This window comes from Oncorhynchus mykiss, chromosome 9 (assembly GCF_013265735.2).
Source record: "Oncorhynchus mykiss isolate Arlee chromosome 9, USDA_OmykA_1.1, whole genome shotgun sequence".
In the NCBI taxonomy this organism is placed as follows: Eukaryota; Metazoa; Chordata; class Actinopteri; order Salmoniformes; family Salmonidae; genus Oncorhynchus; species Oncorhynchus mykiss.
In genome coordinates, this window is record NC_048573.1 from 52669857 (window position 1) to 52687714 (window position 17858).

General features: G+C 42.6%; 1 protein-coding gene across 1 annotated transcript; it reads left to right on the forward strand.

Annotated features, from left to right (window-relative positions):
* The first annotated feature begins 11654 nt into the window (after positions 1–11654).
* Positions 11655–14346, forward strand: LOC110531201 (transmembrane protein 82-like). The gene is made up of 6 exons (XM_036986953.1): positions 11655–13018; positions 13155–13202; positions 13396–13562; positions 13650–13721; positions 13833–13989; positions 14112–14346. Exons 1-6 carry the CDS (start codon positions 12869–12871, stop codon positions 14172–14174), a joined length of 657 nt encoding a protein of 218 aa, XP_036842848.1. The 5' UTR covers positions 11655–12868; the 3' UTR covers positions 14175–14346.
* Positions 14347–17858: the final 3512 nt, after the last annotated feature.

Consider the following 17858-nt stretch of genomic DNA (forward strand, 5'->3'; position numbering starts at 1 on the left):
CTTCCTGGCTGATGTTTTGGTCACTTTTGAATGCTGACGGTGCTTTCACTCTAGTGGTAGCATGAGACGGAGTCTACAACCCACACAAGTGGCTCAGGTAGTGCAGCTCATCCAGGATGGCACATCAATGCGAGCTGTGGCAAGAAGGTTTGCTGTGTCTGTCAGCCTAGTGTCCAGAGCATGGAGGCGCTACCAGGAGATAGGCCAGTACATCAGGAGACGTGGAGGAGGCCGTAGGAGGGCAACAACCCAGCAGCAGGACCGCTACCTTTGCCTTTGTGCAAGGAGGAGCACTGCCAGAGCCCTGCAAAATGTCCTCCAGCAGGCCACAAATGTGCATGTGTCTGCTCAAACGGTCAGAAACAGACTCCATGAGGGTGGTATGAGGGCCCGACGTCCACAGGTGGGGGTTGTGCTTACAGCCCAACACCGTGCATAACATTTGGCATTTGCCAGAGAACACCAAGATTGGCAAATTCGCCACTGGTGCCCTGTGCTCTTCACATATGAAAGCAGGTTCACACTGAGCACGTGACAGACGTGACAGAGTCTGGAGATGCCGTGGAGAACGTTCTGCTGCCTGCAACATCCTCCAGCATGACCGGTTTGGCGGTGGGTCAGTCATGGTGTGTGGTGGCATTTCTTTGGGGGGCCACACAGCCCTCCATGTGCTCGCCAGAGGTAGCCTGACTGCCATTAGGTACCGAGATGAGATCCTCAGACCCCTTGTGAGACCATATGCTGGTACGGTTGGCCCTGGGTTCCTCCTAATGCAAGACAATGCTAGACCTCATGTGGCTGGAGTGTGTCAGCAGTTCCTGCAAGAGGAAGGCATTGATGCTATGGACTGACCCGCCCGTTCCCCAGACCTGAATCCAATTGAGCACATCTGGGACATCATGTCTCGCTCCATCCACCAATGCCACGTTGCACCACAGACTGTCCAGGAGTTGGCGGATGCTTTAGTCCAGGTCTGGGAGGAGATCCTTCAGGAGACCATCCGCCACCTCATCAGGAGCATGCCCAGGCGTTGTAGGGAGGTCATACAGGCACGTGGAGGCCACACACACTACTGAGCCTCATTTTGACTTGTTTTAAGGACATTACATCAAAGTTGGATCAGCCTGTAGTGTGGTTTTCCACTTTAATTTTGAGTGTGACTCCAAATCCAGACCTCCATGGGTTGATACATTTGATTTCCATTGATCATTTTTGTGTGATTTTGTTGTCAGCACATTCAACTATGTAAAGAAAAAAGTATTCAATAAGAATTTAATTCATTCAGATCTAGGATGTGTTATTTTAGTGTTCCCTTTATTTTTTTGAGCAGTGCATATTAACCATGGAAATATATTCATTTTGATTATGTTGACCCTACCGAACATAGAAATACGGAGAGTTCTCTGTCTCTGAACATCTGATTCAATCTTATCTAGTAAAGGAAACTAGTTGATTTTATCGTCCACCTCCATTGCATGGTATCCATACAACCAGGTATTTCATATGTGTCTTTGTCCAGTTCCACTGAAATCTACTTTTCAAGCTTGACAAGTCATAATTAGAAATGGGCATTATTTCAGTTTTCTCCCAATTAATTTTGAATTCTGATACAGCACCTTATGTGTCCAAGAGTTGCAAAATAAATGACTGACAATGTTCTTGTTCAGATAAATACAGTAAAATGTAACCTGCATACAATGATATCACATTGTTCTCCACCAAACTCTATATGAGTACTAATTATTGAAGCTAGGGGTTCTATGGCCAGAGCAAATCAATAACTGGACAGAGGGCATCCCTGTCTGTCTTCAAACACAGTCAATTAAAGAAAAGTTTACAATAAAAAGGTAAATTCTTGAATATGAATTGTGGGTATGAGAGTGTTTTCTTTCAGTTGGATGTTTATCTCTACAGTTCGCATACAGCGCCTTCGGAAAGTATTCAGACCCCTTAACCTTTTCCACATTTTGTTTTGATACAGCCTTATTCTGAAATTGACTAAATTATTTTCCTTCCTCACCAATCTACACACAATACCCCACAATGACAAGGTAAAACAGGTTTTTAGAAATAAATATTCAGACCCTTCGCTATGAGACTCGAAAATAAGATCAGGTGCATCCTATTTCCGTTAATCATCCTTGAAATGTTTTTGAACTTGATCGGAGTCCAGCTGTGGTAAATCCAATTGATTGGACACGATTTGGAAAGGCACACACCTGTCTATATAAGGTCCCACAGTTGACAGTGCATATCAGAGCAAAAACCAAGCCATGAGGTCGAAGGAATTGTTTATAGAGCTCCGAGACAGGATTGTGTCGAGGCACAGATCTGGGGAAGGATACAAAATAATGTCTGCAGCATTGAAGGTCCCCAAGGTCACAGTGTCCTCCATCATTCTTAAATGGAAGAAGTTTGGAACAACCAAGACTCTTCCAAGAGCTTGCCTCCCGGCCAAACTGAGGAATCGGTGGAGAAGGGCCTTGGTCAGGGAGGTGACAAAGACCCCAATGGTCACTCTGATAGAGCTCCAGAGTTCTTCTGTGGAGATGGGAGAACCTTCCAGAAGGACAACCACCTCTGCAGCACTCCACCAATCAGATCTTTATGGTAGAGTGGCCAAACGAAAGCCACTCCTCAGTAAAAGGCACATGACAGCCCGCTTGGAGTTTGCAAAAAGGCACCTAAAGACTCTCAGACCATGAGAAACAAGATTCTCTGGTCTGATGAAACCAAGATTGAACTCTTTGGCCTGAATGCCAAGCGTCACGTCTGGAGGAAACCTGGCACCATCTCTACTGTGAAGCATGGTTGTGGCAGCATCATGCTGTGGGGATGTTTTTAGCAGCAGGGACTGGGAGACTAGTCAGGATTAAGGGAAAGGTGAACGGAGCAAAGTACAGAGAGATCCTTGATGAAAACCTGCTCCAGAACACTCAGGACCTCAGACTGGGGCAAAGGTTCACCTTCCAACAGGGCAACAACACTAAGCACACAGCCAAGACAAGGCAGGAGTGGCTTCGGGACAAGTCTCTGAATGTCCTTGAGTGGCCCAGCCAGAGCCCGGACTTGAACCCGATCTAACATCTCAGGAGAGACATGAAAATAGCTGTGCAGCTACGCTTCCCATCCAACTTGACAGAGCTTGAGAGGATCTGCAGAGAAGAATGGGAGAAACATCCCAAATACAAGGGTGCCAAGCTTGTAGCGACATTCTCAAGAAGACTCAATGCTGTAATCTCCGCAAAAGGTGCTTCAAAAAGTATAAAGGGTCCGTTTTTTATGTTTAATACATTTGCAAAAAAAAAAATGCTTTTGCTTTGTCATAATGGGGTATTGTGTGTAGATTGAAAAAGCAATTTAATCCATTTAAGAATAAGGCTCTAACGTTACAATATGTGGAAAAAGTCTAGGGGTCTGAATACTTTCCGAATGTAGACCCATCTCTTTGATGTTGAGGTTTAATACCTTAGACATGTTAGGGTGAGAAGATAGTTTAGTTGATGACTTGTCTAACCTACCCCCTCATACAATATTCCCGCTACACTGAGATAGTTTAAGTATACGTTTTGTTAATGAACTTAAGGTTGTCTTCATTTTGGGCAATAGCAATTCAGTAAAGTTAACTTTTTCTTGTGGCAGATTTCCATTTCCATTATAAAATGTCCATTTGGGTCTGTAGTAATCTCTGTAGACCTAAATGACTGTTTTATCGATGAGAATTGATACTCCTCTGGATCTTGAGGAGTAGGTGGAGAATACCATCCCACCCAAGCTCACTCAAACCTTTCACTTTCTATTGCTGATAGGTGAGTTTCTTGTAAAAAAATAATAATAATAAAAATAAAAAAAACAGCTGTTGACATTTTTCAAATAAGAAAATACCTGAATTATTTTGTCTGGCTGCACAATTCCATTGACATTCATATATTCATATTCATTCATATATACATGCATATATTAAGTATTATCTACAGCATGAGATATCGAGATGGATCTTTACATATCTTTTGTCTCATATTGACTAAACATATTATGTAAGTTGTTGATACACTACATAAACAGCTACAATGAAAATAGTATTGATCAATCCTCAAGCTTTTTAGTGGGCATGTATTCACAAGACGTACATTTTTTTAACAATACAATAAATCGCTGATGTTCCTTTTTCACCTCTTCTCTTTTCCTTCCTTCCTGGTACGTACTGTACTACCATACCCCGTTCAAAGGCACACCTTCACAATCCATGCCGCAATTGTCTCAAGGCTTAAAAATCCTTCTTTAACCTGTCTTCTCCCCTTCATATACAGTATCTTCGGATGTTACAGCCTTATTCTAAAATGTATCCAATATTTCTTTCCCTCATTAATCTACACACAATACCCAATAATGACAAAGCAAAAACAGCTTTTTAGAAATGTTACTAATTTTTTACAAATAAAAAAAATGAAATATCACATTTACATAATTATTCAGACCATTTACTCAGTACTTTGTTGAAGCACCATTGGCAGCAATTACAGCCTCCAGTCTTATTGGGTATGACAGTACAAGCTTAACACACCTGTATTTGGGGAGTTTATCTCATTCTTCTCTGCAGATCCTCTCAAGCTCTGTCAGGTTGGATGGGGAATATCGCTGCAGAGTAATTTTCCGGTCTCTCCAGAGATGTTAGATCGTCTTCAAGTCCGGGCTCAAGCTGGGCAACTTAAGGACATTCAGAGATGTCCTTAAGTATTTGTCACAGGCGCTGAATGCTTACTTACAAGCCTTTACCAACAATGCAGTTAAAAAAAAGTTTTTACTAAATAAACTGAAGTATGTTATAGTCAAGGTAATTGAGGTAATATGTCCATGTAGTTAGAGGTAAAAGTGACTATGCATCGATAATAAACAGAGAGTAGCGGCAGCGTAAAAATGGGGGTGAAGGTCAACGCAAATACGTAGTCTGGGTAGCTGTTCTGGAGTCTTATGGCTTGGGGGTAGAAGCTGTTAAGAAGCCTTTTAGACTTAGACTTGGCGCTCGGTACTGCTTGCCTTGCGGTATTAGAGAGAACATTCTATGACTTGGGTGGCTGGGGTCTTTGACAATTTTCAGGGGCTTTCTCTGACACTGCCTGGTATAGAGGTCCTGGATGGCAGGAAGCTTGGCCCCAGTGATGTACTGAGCCCTAAGCACTACCCTATGTAGTGCCTTGAGGTCAGAAGTCGAGCAGTTGCCATACCAGGTGGTGACGCAATCAGTCAGGATGCTCTCGATGGTGCAGCTGTAGAACTTTTTGAGGATCTGAGGACCCATGCCAAATCTTTTCAGTCTCCTGAGGGGGAATAGGCGTTGTCGTGTCCTTTTCACCACTGTCTAGGTGTGTTTGGACCATGACAGTTCGTTGGTGATGTGGACATAAAAGAACTGGAAGCTCTCAACCTGCTCCACCACAGCCCCGTCAATGAGAATGAGGGTGTGCTCGGCCCTTCTTTTCCTGTAGTCCATGATCATCTCCTTTGTCTTGATCACTTTGAGGGAGAGGTTGTCCCGAAGCCACTGCATTGTCTTTTTCAAAGATCTCTCTGTACTTTGCTCCGTTCATCTTTCCCTTAATCTTGACTAGTCTCTCAGTCCCTGTCACTGAAAAACATTCCCACAGAATAATGCTGCCACCACCATGCACCACCAATGCTGCCACCACCATGCTTCACCCTACAGATGGTGCCAGCTTTCTTCCAGATGTGACGCTTGGCATTCAGGCAAAGGAGTTCAATCTTGGTTTCATCAGACCAGAGAATCTTGTTTCTCATGGTCTGAGAGTCTTTAGGTGCATTTGGCAAACTCGAAGCGGGCTGTCATGTGCCTTTTACTGAGGAGGGGCTTGTGTCTGGCCACTCTACCATAAAGACCTGATTGGTGGAGTGCTGCAGAGATGGTTGTCCTTCTGGAAGGTTCTCCCATCTCCACAGAGGAACTCTGGAGCTCTGTCAGAGTGACCATCGGTTTGGCCTGCCGGCCAGCTCTAGGAAACGTCTTGGTGATTCCAAACTCCTTCCATTTAATAATAATGGAGACCACTGTGTTCTTGGGGACCTTCAATGCTGTAGAATTTGTTGGTACCCTTCACCAGATCTGTGCCTCGACACAATTCTGTCCCGTAGCTCTACAGACAATTCCTTCGCCTCATGGCTTGGTTTTTGCTCTGACGTGCACTGTCAACTGTGGGACCTTATATAGAGAGATGTGTGCCTTTCCAAATAATGTCCAATCAATTGAATTTACCACCGGTGAAATCTAAGTTGTAGAAACATCTCAACGATTGTCAATGGAAACAGGATGCACCTGAGCTACATTATGAGTCTCATAGCAAAGGGTCTGAATATACAGTGCCTTGCGAAAGTATTCGGCCCCCTTGAACTTTGCGACCTTTTGCCACATTTCAGGCTTCAAACATAAAGATATAAAACTGTATTTTTTGTGAAGAATCAACAACAAGTGGGACACAATCGTGAAGTGGAACAACATTTATTGGATATTTCAAACTTTTTTAACTAATCAAAAACTGAAAAATTGGGCGTGCAAAATTATTCAGCCCCCTTAAGTTAATACTTTGTAGCGCCACCTTTTGCTGCGATTACAGCTGTAAGTCGCTTGGGGTATGTCTCTATCAGTTTTGCACATCGAGAGACTGAATTTTTTTCCCATTCCTCCTTGCAAAACAGCTCGAGCTCAGTGAGGTTGGATGGAGAGCATTTGTGAACAGCAGTTTCAGTTCTTTCCACAGATTCTCGATTGGATTCAGGTCTGGACTTTGACTTGGCCATTCTAACACCTGGATATGTTTATTTTGAACCATTCCATTGTAGATTTTCCTTTATGTTTTGGATCATTGTCTTGTTGGAAGACAAATCTCCGTCCCAGTCTCAGGTCTTTTGCAGACTCCATCAGGTTTTCTTCCAGAATGGTCCTGTATTTGGCTCCATCCATCTTCCCATCAATTTTAACCATCGTCCCTGTCCCTGCTGAAGAAAAGCAGGCCCAAACCATGATGCTGCCACCACCATGTTTGACAGTGGGGATGGTGTGTTCAGGGTGATGAGCTGTGTTGCTTTTACGCCAAACATAACGTTTTGCATTGTTGCCAAAAAGTTCAATTTTGGTTTCATCTGACCAGAGCACCTTCTTCCACATGTTTGGTGTGTCTCCCAGGTGGCTTGTGGCAAACTTTAAACAACACTTTTTATGGATATCTTTAAGAAATGGCTTTCTTCTTGCCACTCTTCCATAAAGGCCAGATTTGTGCAATATACGACTGATTGTTGTCCTATGGACAGAGTCTCCCACCTCAGCTGTAGATCTCTGCAGTTCATCCAGAGTGATCATGGGCCTCTTGGCTGCATCTCTGATCAGTCTTCTCCTTGTATGAGCTGAAAGTTTAGAGGGACGGCCAGGTCTTGGTAGATTTGCAGTGGTCTGATACTCCTTCCATTTCAATATTATCGCTTGCACAGTGCTCCTTGGGATGTTTAAAGCTTGGGAAATCTTTTTGTATCCAAATCCGGCTTTAAACTTCTTCACAACAGTATCTCGGACCTGCCTGGTGTGTTCCTTGTTCTTCATGATGCTTTCTGCGCTTTTAACGGACCTCTGAGACTATCACAGTGCAGGTGCATTTATACGGAGACTTGATTACACACAGGTGGATTGTATTTATCATCATTAGTCATTTAGGTCAACATTGGATCATTCAGAGATCCTCACTGAACTTCTGGAGAGAGTTTGCTGCACTGAAAGTAAAGGGGCTGAATAATTTTGCACGCCCAATTTTTCAGTTTTTGATTTGTTAAAAAAGTTTGAAATATCCAATAAATGTCGTTCCATTTCATGATTGTGCACCACTTGTTGTTGATTCTTCACAAAAAAATACAGTTTTATATCTTTATGTTTGAAGCCTGAAATGTGGCAAAAGGTCGCAAAGTTCAAGGGGGCCGAATACTTTCGCAAGGCACTGTAAATAAAAGTCAAGGGGTCTGAACACTTTCCGAAGGCACTGTACACTGATTGAAGTGGATTTAACAGGTGACATCAATATGGGATCATAGCTTCCACTTGGATTCATCTGGTCAGTCTATGTCATGGAAGGAGCAGGTGTCCTTTGTATACTCAGTGTACATTGTAATACTTCTGACAGCCAACTTTCTAATGGCGCTCATAACTTTTGGACTTCATAGCATTCCCAGAAGTAATGGATTTTTGAGTCATTGTTCGTTTTACACTTAAGACATGACTCTGTCGTTGTGCTGTAAAATTTGGATATCTTACCTATCATATGAGTATCCTTTTCTGACTCAAATAGGATTCCCTCAAAATGTTCAAAAGATTTCAAATCATAATGTAATGACATGAAACTTTTAAGTTGCATGTACTTTATTTGAAAACATCTACATTGGTCAGTCCATAATTACTTTTGAATTCTGTCATGGAAATAAATGTATTTCCTATTACCAAGTAATTTACGGTTTCCATGTGGACCAATTTATTGTGGAGAATCGGTTTAATTTCTTCCATATTCTTATAGTGTTCCTAACTAATAGGTTGTTAATGTTCTTTGCTTTATCCTTTGAAAATACACATGTGAAAAGATTCTGGGGTCAAGCGTGGCAGTGGAGGCTGCTGAGGGGAGAACGGCTCATAATAATGCCTGGAACATAGCAAATGGAATGGCATCAAGCCATGTGTTTGATGTATATGATACCATTCCACTGATTCTGCTCCAGCCATTACCACGAGCCCGTCCTCCCCAATTAAGGTGCCAACAACATCCTGTGGAGCATGTGCATCTTCAGTATGTTCCTCTTTAGTGCATTTATAGATGAGACACTTCTAAAGCATACATTGATGATTTGTCCTGGCCAGCGTGATAGGCCCACCTCTTGTTTTTTTAAGCCAAAGGATAGGACTAAGTTATCCCTCTCAGGGTCAATAACAAGAGAAAAACAACATTAAAAGCTCTTGCCATCACCATCTTGACTGAGAATAAAATGAATTTGATTGTTTGGGCATTAGGCATCCTTATAGTAAATTAAATCAATTATTTATTCAACTCTCCAATTAAATAAATGCAAACAGATGCAGGCCTATAACCACTGGAGTAGCCTTCTGCACACAACCACATGTGGGGCGCACTCGTTTTGACACACGTGGGGGGGGGGGGGGGGGGGGGGGGGGGGGGGGGGGGGGGGGGGAATAAACTTAAGGGAAGGGTGTGCAATGTGTAGGCCCTCTGAGTGTACATTCTGAACCTTTTTTGAAGTCAGTAGGTCACATGACCAAATTGCTATTGAAATTAATTAAAAAATAATTATAATAAAAAATAGTGCGAGATGTAAATCAACAAAAAAGTGTGTGCAATGTGTGTCTATGCCATCGGGAGAGCTAGAACCAGTTTTGAAAGTTTTAGGAGTATTGGTTAAAGAGCTATTGAAATTTGAAAATGTTGATTTGTCACTATGTTGACGGTCCCTAACTGCTGTTGGTGGACGTAAGGAAAACTACAGGCGAATATCTATCGAATATCCAACCTGAATCTGTTTTTACCTAGGTCCTTTTATAAACGCATTTCATTTACATAACTGGAGATGTTCGCAGAATGTTTTTTTGGGCATACTGTACAAATGATCGAAATGACAGGCTACTTTGACGCTGACAAACTGAGAATTTGAGATCAATAAAAACGACCTTGTCTTGAATCCATAAATAGCTTAGGCTTAGGTGTGTCCAGACACGTATTGTAGGCTACAATATGAAGAGGAAATTATAGTCCTAAAAATGCTTCCCAGTTTCACTGAATTCACCCAATGATGTGCAGCTCACTTGGGGGTGATGATCGATGCGTTGGTGCCAAAAGCCTATAAAATGAGAGTTGCAGGCTCATGTCTTGGTCTATCACAGTTGAGAGAGGGCGAGAGATAATTTAAAGAGAATCTCATTCTAGTTCTGTAAGAGATACAGGTGTGCCTCTCACACAGCCAGGCGTTGATCTCCAGGTTACAATGTTAAGCAAACCATAAACCTGGGCCGGCCCAACGCGAATCAACCATTAGAATATCATGCCCGGGCTGAAAATCTATTTTTTCACATTACTTTTGCGGGGTCGGGGGGGAACTCGAAGGAACTTTGATTGCTTTTATTATAATTTGTTTTATTATAATTTTTACATCTCAAAAAGTAACAATTATTTGAGGGTGTATATAGCAAAACAAAATAATTCAACATCCACCCCCAAACTCAGGGGCCTAACTGTGAATTTAAAAGTGAGGGGTACATAATTGTTTTTTTTATCAAGTAGGATAAACACTCCAAACAGCTTACCCGACTGCTCGGAGGTGGGTTCCTAAAGCAAACTGTTGCCTTGTTTTGAATCACATTCCAATGATAAAACTGTGGGGGGGGGGGGGGGGGGGGGATGCAATTTCAGAATGTCCCCAGAGAAAGTGGCGCCCCTAACCAAACTACTTACAGTGGCTTTAGATCCGGCTCAAATTAATCACTGCTCTAAACTCACTTTAGTCGAGTCGCCATCTACTTAATGAACAGAGTTCAGTTTACTAAGATAGATAATAGCCTAATGAGGTCCACCGTCCATCCGTACTCCTACCATTCCACCTATTTGATCTCTCACACCACAGGTGAAAAATAGTGGAGAAGGACCCGTTGACCCCTGAAGGAGATACAAGGGATCCAATTGCTGGAGCCCATAGTCTCACACTGGGAACAAGTGGAGAAATTCTAAGTATATCTAGAGGACCTGGTATTTGCCATATACCCCAAAGGCAGGTGAGGAAAAGTACAATACAAATATCATCAATATCAGGTGAGTAAGAAAGCAATCAAAGTCTGCATGTGATACCTATATCTATTCCTGATAGGAACCACATGGACCCAGGAGATAGTGGATCTGATCATAAATCATGGTGAATTTGTCATTTTTAGCTAGCTTGCTGGTGCTAGGTAATTTGTCCTGGGATATAAACGTTGAGTTGTTATTTTACCTGAAATGCACAAGGTCCTCTATTCCGACAATTAATCCACACATAAAACAGTCAACCGAATTGTTTCTAGTCATCTCTCCTCCTTCCAGGCTCTTTCTTCTTTGGACTTTATATGGCGATTGGCATCTAAACCTTCATAGTATTACCACGACGACAAACTCAGTTGTCTTTCGATCGCCCATGTGGGTATAACCAATGAGGAGATGGCATGTGGGTATCTGTTTCTATAAACCAATGAGGAGATGGGAGAGGCAGGATTTGCACCACGATCAGCGGTACAAATAGAACTGACTTCTATTTTAGCACTTGGCAACACAGACGCTCGATGCCACACGAGCAGTGTGGGTGCAATAATTGAATAACATGTATGTTTAAATTGATTTTGCAATGCTCAAGCACGTGACGCAAGCGGTGTAGTCAGCATGTTAGGTTTCTCTTTATGTAGTGTTGTCTCTCTTGTTGTGATGTGAGTTTTGTCCTATATTTTGATTTTATTTTTAATCCCAGCCTCATCCCCGCAGGAGGCCTTTTGCCTTTTGGTAGGCCGTCATTGTAAATGAGAATTTGTTCTTAACTGACTTGCCTAGTTAAATAAAGGTTAAATAAAAATAAAATGTCTGCCCATGACTCTGACCTATGAACAGCACAATGAATGAGCAAAGCTCAGTGTTATTTAATCATAGGGACATAAACAGCCGAGGTAGAAATTTACATTTTGAAATTATTGAAGTATCCTGTCAATTGATAAGCGGGCGTGGTCTTATCTTTTATCGAAATATAATTGTTGCTATGAAATTACCTATTTCCGAAAATAGCCTATAATTTCAACAGGTTTGATATCGAAACTATAGATATAGGGAAACGTTAGGCTAATATTGAAGCGATTTACCGCAAATGTTATCCTTCATTACCTAATTTCTTCCGAGTTTATCAGGATGGCTAACGCTGGACGCAAACCCTCTGGACAGTCTACTCTAAGGTGAGATTTGTGTATCGTTCTCTAGGCTACCCCAGGTAGGTCGGCGCTTGGCCTGATCCTTTCTTGGTTTATTGTAAATGCCCTTTTGCAGGTTACCACTCATGCTGTAGTCTACCTTTATTTGAAGAACCATTTTGTTGAATACGTCAATTTTGGAGATGTCAGGTGATCAAATATTCTTGGTAATATACAGGACTGCGCATGTGGGATCTCTGCTCTCTGTAACCTGATGACAGTACACTTAATTCTTAAAGGCTGAAAGGTGAGAAACGTATACGCCAATGGTAATGTCCCGAAAGATCATATGAGAAGACATGATTCCACGTGTCTCAGTAACGAGTGTATAATAATACCTATGTTATTACATGTTAGTTACATAGGTAGCTTCAGTGTATAGGTTAGGCTATATTGTTAGCTGTTATACTTGTTTCACACGTTACAATTTTACATCCATTTGACTAGCAAACAAACTCGAAATCGATTGTTGCTAAACCTCCTCTTGCCCTAGAATTATAATCTGAATGCAATTACCATTTCATAGATAGGGAGGGACTCATAAAAAACAAACACTTGAGAAGTGGACCAAAGGATATCCAAGATGTGGATGTGGATAACTGTCATTTTCCCTACTAACCTTAGGACTATTGATGTACAGTTTACTAATTTGTGCTGTTGAATAACATGCTTCTATTCATCACTATGAACAGACTGTTATACGATTTACATTGGCAACAGTAATCAATGTATCCTTAGAAATCATTGTTTTGTATTTCACTGCCTTGAAATGTATACTGTCTCAAGTTACTCTCTCTACTCAGTTCAAATAATGACGGCAGCAGTAGAGATACATCTATGCAGAAAATACCAAGGCATCAAGCCAGTACTAAAATTGGGCTAAGTGAAGCTCTCCAGTTCTTGTTCCTGCCGGTGATGCAGTCTGTAGTGGGCTCTCGGGTTGCATCCCTGGTGGTTCTAGAGTTCTCCCTCAGAACAATGTCAGCTTAGGTCACAGCTGGACCAGTGAGCATTATAATAGCATACTTGTCACTAAAAATTACATGAAAATCATTCTCACATTCATCAGCCTTTATTCATCTCTCCTCTTAATTAATTTCCCTCCCGCTCTCTGAATCTGCAGGAGTCCAGTAGGTTCCTACAGCAGCTGCTGGTCCAATGTAGCCTAGTGGTTAGAGCATTGGGCTAGTAACCTGAGCATTGGCTAGCAAGTTCAAATCTCCGAGCTGACAAGGTACAAATCTGTCGTTCTGCCCCTGAACAGGCAGTTAACTCACTGTTCCTAGGCTGTCATTGAAAATAAGAATTTGTTCTTAACTGACTTGCCTAGTTAAATAAAGGTAAAAAAAATAAATGAATGTCAGTTCTCCTTGGGCTGTGCTCTCAGCTGCGGTCTCCATTTTCTCCACGAGGGGGCGCCACAGCTCCGGCTCTGCCTGCTCCTCGCTGCAGAACTGAGCTGGTTCCTGGGCGCCTACGACTCCATGTCATGGCACTGCACAGACTACACAGTCTACTGTGTTACTGTGGAGTGTGCATGACACTGCTAACATCAGGTTGCTTTCTGTTACCGCGCCTGACCAGGGACCTTTGCAGTGGCTGCCATTGCCCCCCTCAGGTTCTGGACTCCACTGACAATCTGCTACACACTGCTGGTGGTGTATATGCAGGGTGAGAGACTGAACATACAGTAGACTACATGGTTAAACTTTTAAGCAGCAGAATGTCAGAGACTATTTGGTATTTTGTACATAGCAGAAAGCAAGTAAAGGACAAGCATATTGTTGTCATTCTCATTGAGAAAGCTGATGATAATTATTTTCTACTCTTGGGGGAGGCTCATGGTCCTGATGCTGATTGTCGGCCGCTGGGCAGATGTGGTCCACATCATCCTGTGCTTCCTCGGTGAGGCTAGCTGTCTGATACCCTCCAGAGACCTATTGGATGCTACAACACAGGTGAGAATGAGTGTCCCTCAATTGACCGTGCTATTCCAGCTTGTTGTACGTTTATCAATTTATCTAAATATTTCTGTCATTTCAATGTATCTTACATAATAGAAATGTGTGTATTTATGCAGGATATGGAGGAAGTTACCAGTTACCACATTCTCAGAGGAGTAAGAACCAGAGGAGATGCCTGACACCTGGCAAAGACCACCAGAGTTAGACTAATTGACATGGGAAGAAACTGTTTGTGCTGGGACTCTTAGAGCATCAGTCTTCGATTATATTTTGTATTATTATTGATTATCAGTGGTGTAAAGTACTTAAATAAAAAATAGTTTAAAGTACTACTTAAGTGTTTTTTGTACTTTACTTTTCTATTCATATTTTTGACTACTTTTACTTTTACTTCACTACATTCCTTTTAAGAAAATATTTTACTTTTCACTCCATACATTTTCCTAGATTGAATCATACTACACCGGCTCTGACGCTCGTCTTATGTGGCAGGGCTTGCAAACGATTACAGACTACAAAGGGTAGTAGCACAGCTGCGAGCTGCCCAGTGACACGAGTCTACCAGATGAGCTAAATCACTTCTATGCTCGCTTTGAGGCAAGCAACACTGAGGCATGCATGAGAGCATCAGCTGTTCTGGACGACTGTGTGATCATGCTCTCTGTAGCCAACGTGAGTAAGACCTTTAAACAGGTCAACATACACAAGGCTGCGGGGCCAGACTGATGGATTACCAGAACATGTGCTCCGGGCACGCGCTGACCAACTGGCAGGTGTCTTCACAGACATATTCAACATGTCTCTGATTGAGTCTGTAATTCCAGCATGTTTCAAGCAGACCACCATAGTCCCTATGCCCAAGAACACAAAGGCAACCTGCCAAAATGACTACAGACCCGTAGCACTCGCTTCCGTAACCATGAAGTGCTTTGAAAGGTTGGTCATGGCTCACATCAACACCATTATCCCATAAACTCTAGACCCACTCCAATTTGCATACCACCCAAACAGATCCACAGATGATGCAATCTCTATTGCACTCCACACTGCCCTTTCCCACCTGGACAAAAGGAACACTTATGTGAGAATGCTATCTTTGACCACAGCTCAGCGTTCAACACCATAGTACCCTCAAAGCTCATCACTAAACCTAAGGATCCTGGGACTAAACACCTCCCTCTGCAACTGGATCCTGGACTTCCTGACGGGCCACCCCCAGGTGGTGAGGGTAGGTAGCAACACATCTGCCACGCTGATCCTCAACACTGGAGCTCCCCAGGGGTGCGTGCTCAGCCCCCTCCTGTACTCCCTGTTCACTCATGACTGCACGTCCAGGCACGACTCCAACACCATCATTAAGTTTGCAGACAACACAACAGTGGTAGGCCTGATCACCGACAATGACAAGACAGCCTATAGGGAGGAGCTGGGTGGTGGAGTCAGAATAACAACCTATCCCTCAACGTAACCAAGACTTAGGAGATGATTGTGGACTACAGAAAAAGGAGGACCGAGCACGCCCCCATTCTCATCAACAACAAACTAGAATGGTCCAAACACACCAAGACAGTCGTGAAGAGGGCACGACAAAGCCTATTCCCCCTCAGGAAACTAAAAAGATTTGGCATGGGTCCTGAGATCCTCAAAAGGTTCTACAGCTGCAACATCGAGAGCATCCTGACCAGTTGCATCACTGCCTGGTAAGGCAATTGCTCGGCCTCTGACCGCAAGGCACTACAGAGGGTAGTGCATACGGCCCAGTACATCACTGGGGCTAAGCTGCCTGCCATCCAGGACCTCTACACCAGCCGGTGTCAGAGGAAGGCCCTAAAAATTGTTAAAAACCCCAGCCACCCCAGTCAAAGACTGCTCTCTCTACTACCGCATGGCAAGCGCTTCCAGACTGCCAAATCTAGGACAAAAAGGCACAGGTAATCAAATGGCTACCAGGACTATTTGCATTGTGTGACCCCCCCCCCCCCCCAACCCCTCTTTTTACGCTGCTGCTACTCTCTGTTTATCATAAATGAATAGTCACTTTAACTATACATTCATGTACATACTACCTCAATTGGGCCGACCAACCAGTGCTCCCGCACATTGGCTAACCGGGCTATCTGAATTGTGTCCCGCCACCCGCCAACCCCTCTTTTACGCTACTGCTACTATCTGTTCATCATATATGCATAGTCACTTTAATCATATCTACATGTACATACTACCTCAATCAGCCTGGCTAACCGGTGTCTGTACCTCAATCAGCCTGACTAACCGGTGTCTGTATGTAGCCTCGCTACTTTTATAGCCTCGCTACTGTATATAGCCTGTCCTTTTACTGTTGTTTTATTTCTTTACTTACCTATTGTTCCCCTAATACCTTTTTTGCGCTATTGGTTAGAGCCTGTAAGTAAGCATTTCACTGTAAGGTGTAGACCTTACGTGACAAATAAACGTGACAAATAAAATTTGATTTGGACACCCAAAAGTACTGTCCTGCTAAGCATTTTGAATGCTTAGCAGGACAGGAAAATAGTCTAATTCAAATTGACATCGAATATAAACATGACAATGTAAATTACGCCTCACAGGAAAAATCTATTCGGCACTGTTTTTTGCCGAATGCAGATAGGCCTACCTCATTTAAAGCCCACATTTATGGCACCTACAGAGCAGATTTTTTATCAGTCCTTTTCTATCTTTTGAGAACAGTTTTCTGGCCACTATTAGTATGCGCAGTTTGTATTTCACAGTAAGGTATTTATTTGCCTGCCTCCAACGTTAGACTTGTTTATTCCGTTTATTTATTCCATGATCATTTGAAGAAGTGTGGATAATAAAATGGTGCCGCATGATAATCCAGGGTCGACCAAGACTGAAGGCGTAAAGGAATATGGCATGGTATAGGCTTGATAGTTCCAGCACAAAATGCCTGTCTTGGACAATAAAACAATTGTACAATCCACGAGGTTATTGGATTTTATTTAGCAGTTCCTTTTTACATCAGAAAAAAAAATCGTTGCGTTGTTATTGGAAGCACACGATTATTTCCAAGAGCATTCATGTATGGAGTTCGTGGAAATTATAACGTGCCAGTACCTCCTCGTTGACGACTTGACTCAACTGTAGCCTTTCTAGAAATGTCTATCTCTGGCCCCTTGGTAGGTGAGCCATACGCATGCGTCCTTGTTCAAATGCAGCTCCTTTTTTCTTCTTTTTTTTTTACCGCATTGCAGCGCATGCGTAGCCTAAAACAATGGATTTGTTTTCTTCACGTAGGCCTACCCATCTTTATTCAAACTGTTCATTAGATTTCATAAAACCTTCACTGTAAACTGTAGCCTACGGTTCTATCAAGTAATTTGATATTTAATAACATTAACAAGGCTGGCCTACTGAACTTGCAACACAAGGACTTTGACCTATAGGCAATTATATCTTATCACCTTACTTTGTTTTGTGGCCTTGTGCCTGATTATGCTGTTAATTATTAAACAGAGCTCAGAAACTAGCAAAAGTGTTGAGTTACTGACGTCTGTGGTATAGCCACTAAGTTGAAATGGCATTGCAACTTAGTGTTGGAGCTAGAAACATAAGCATTTCGCTACATTTCCCTGCAAATCTGGGTAAGCCACCAATAAACTTTGATTTGACTTATTCAAAAGGGCAAAGATATACACTGTATACACAGAAGTATGTGGACACCCTTCAAATGAGTGGATTTGACTATTTCAGCCACACCCGTTGCTGACGTGTATAAAATTGAGCTCACCGCCAAGCAATCTCCATAGACAAACAGTGGCAGTAGAATGGCCTTACTGAAGAGCTCAGTGACATTGCTGCGGGGAATCAAGTCCCCACAGCAA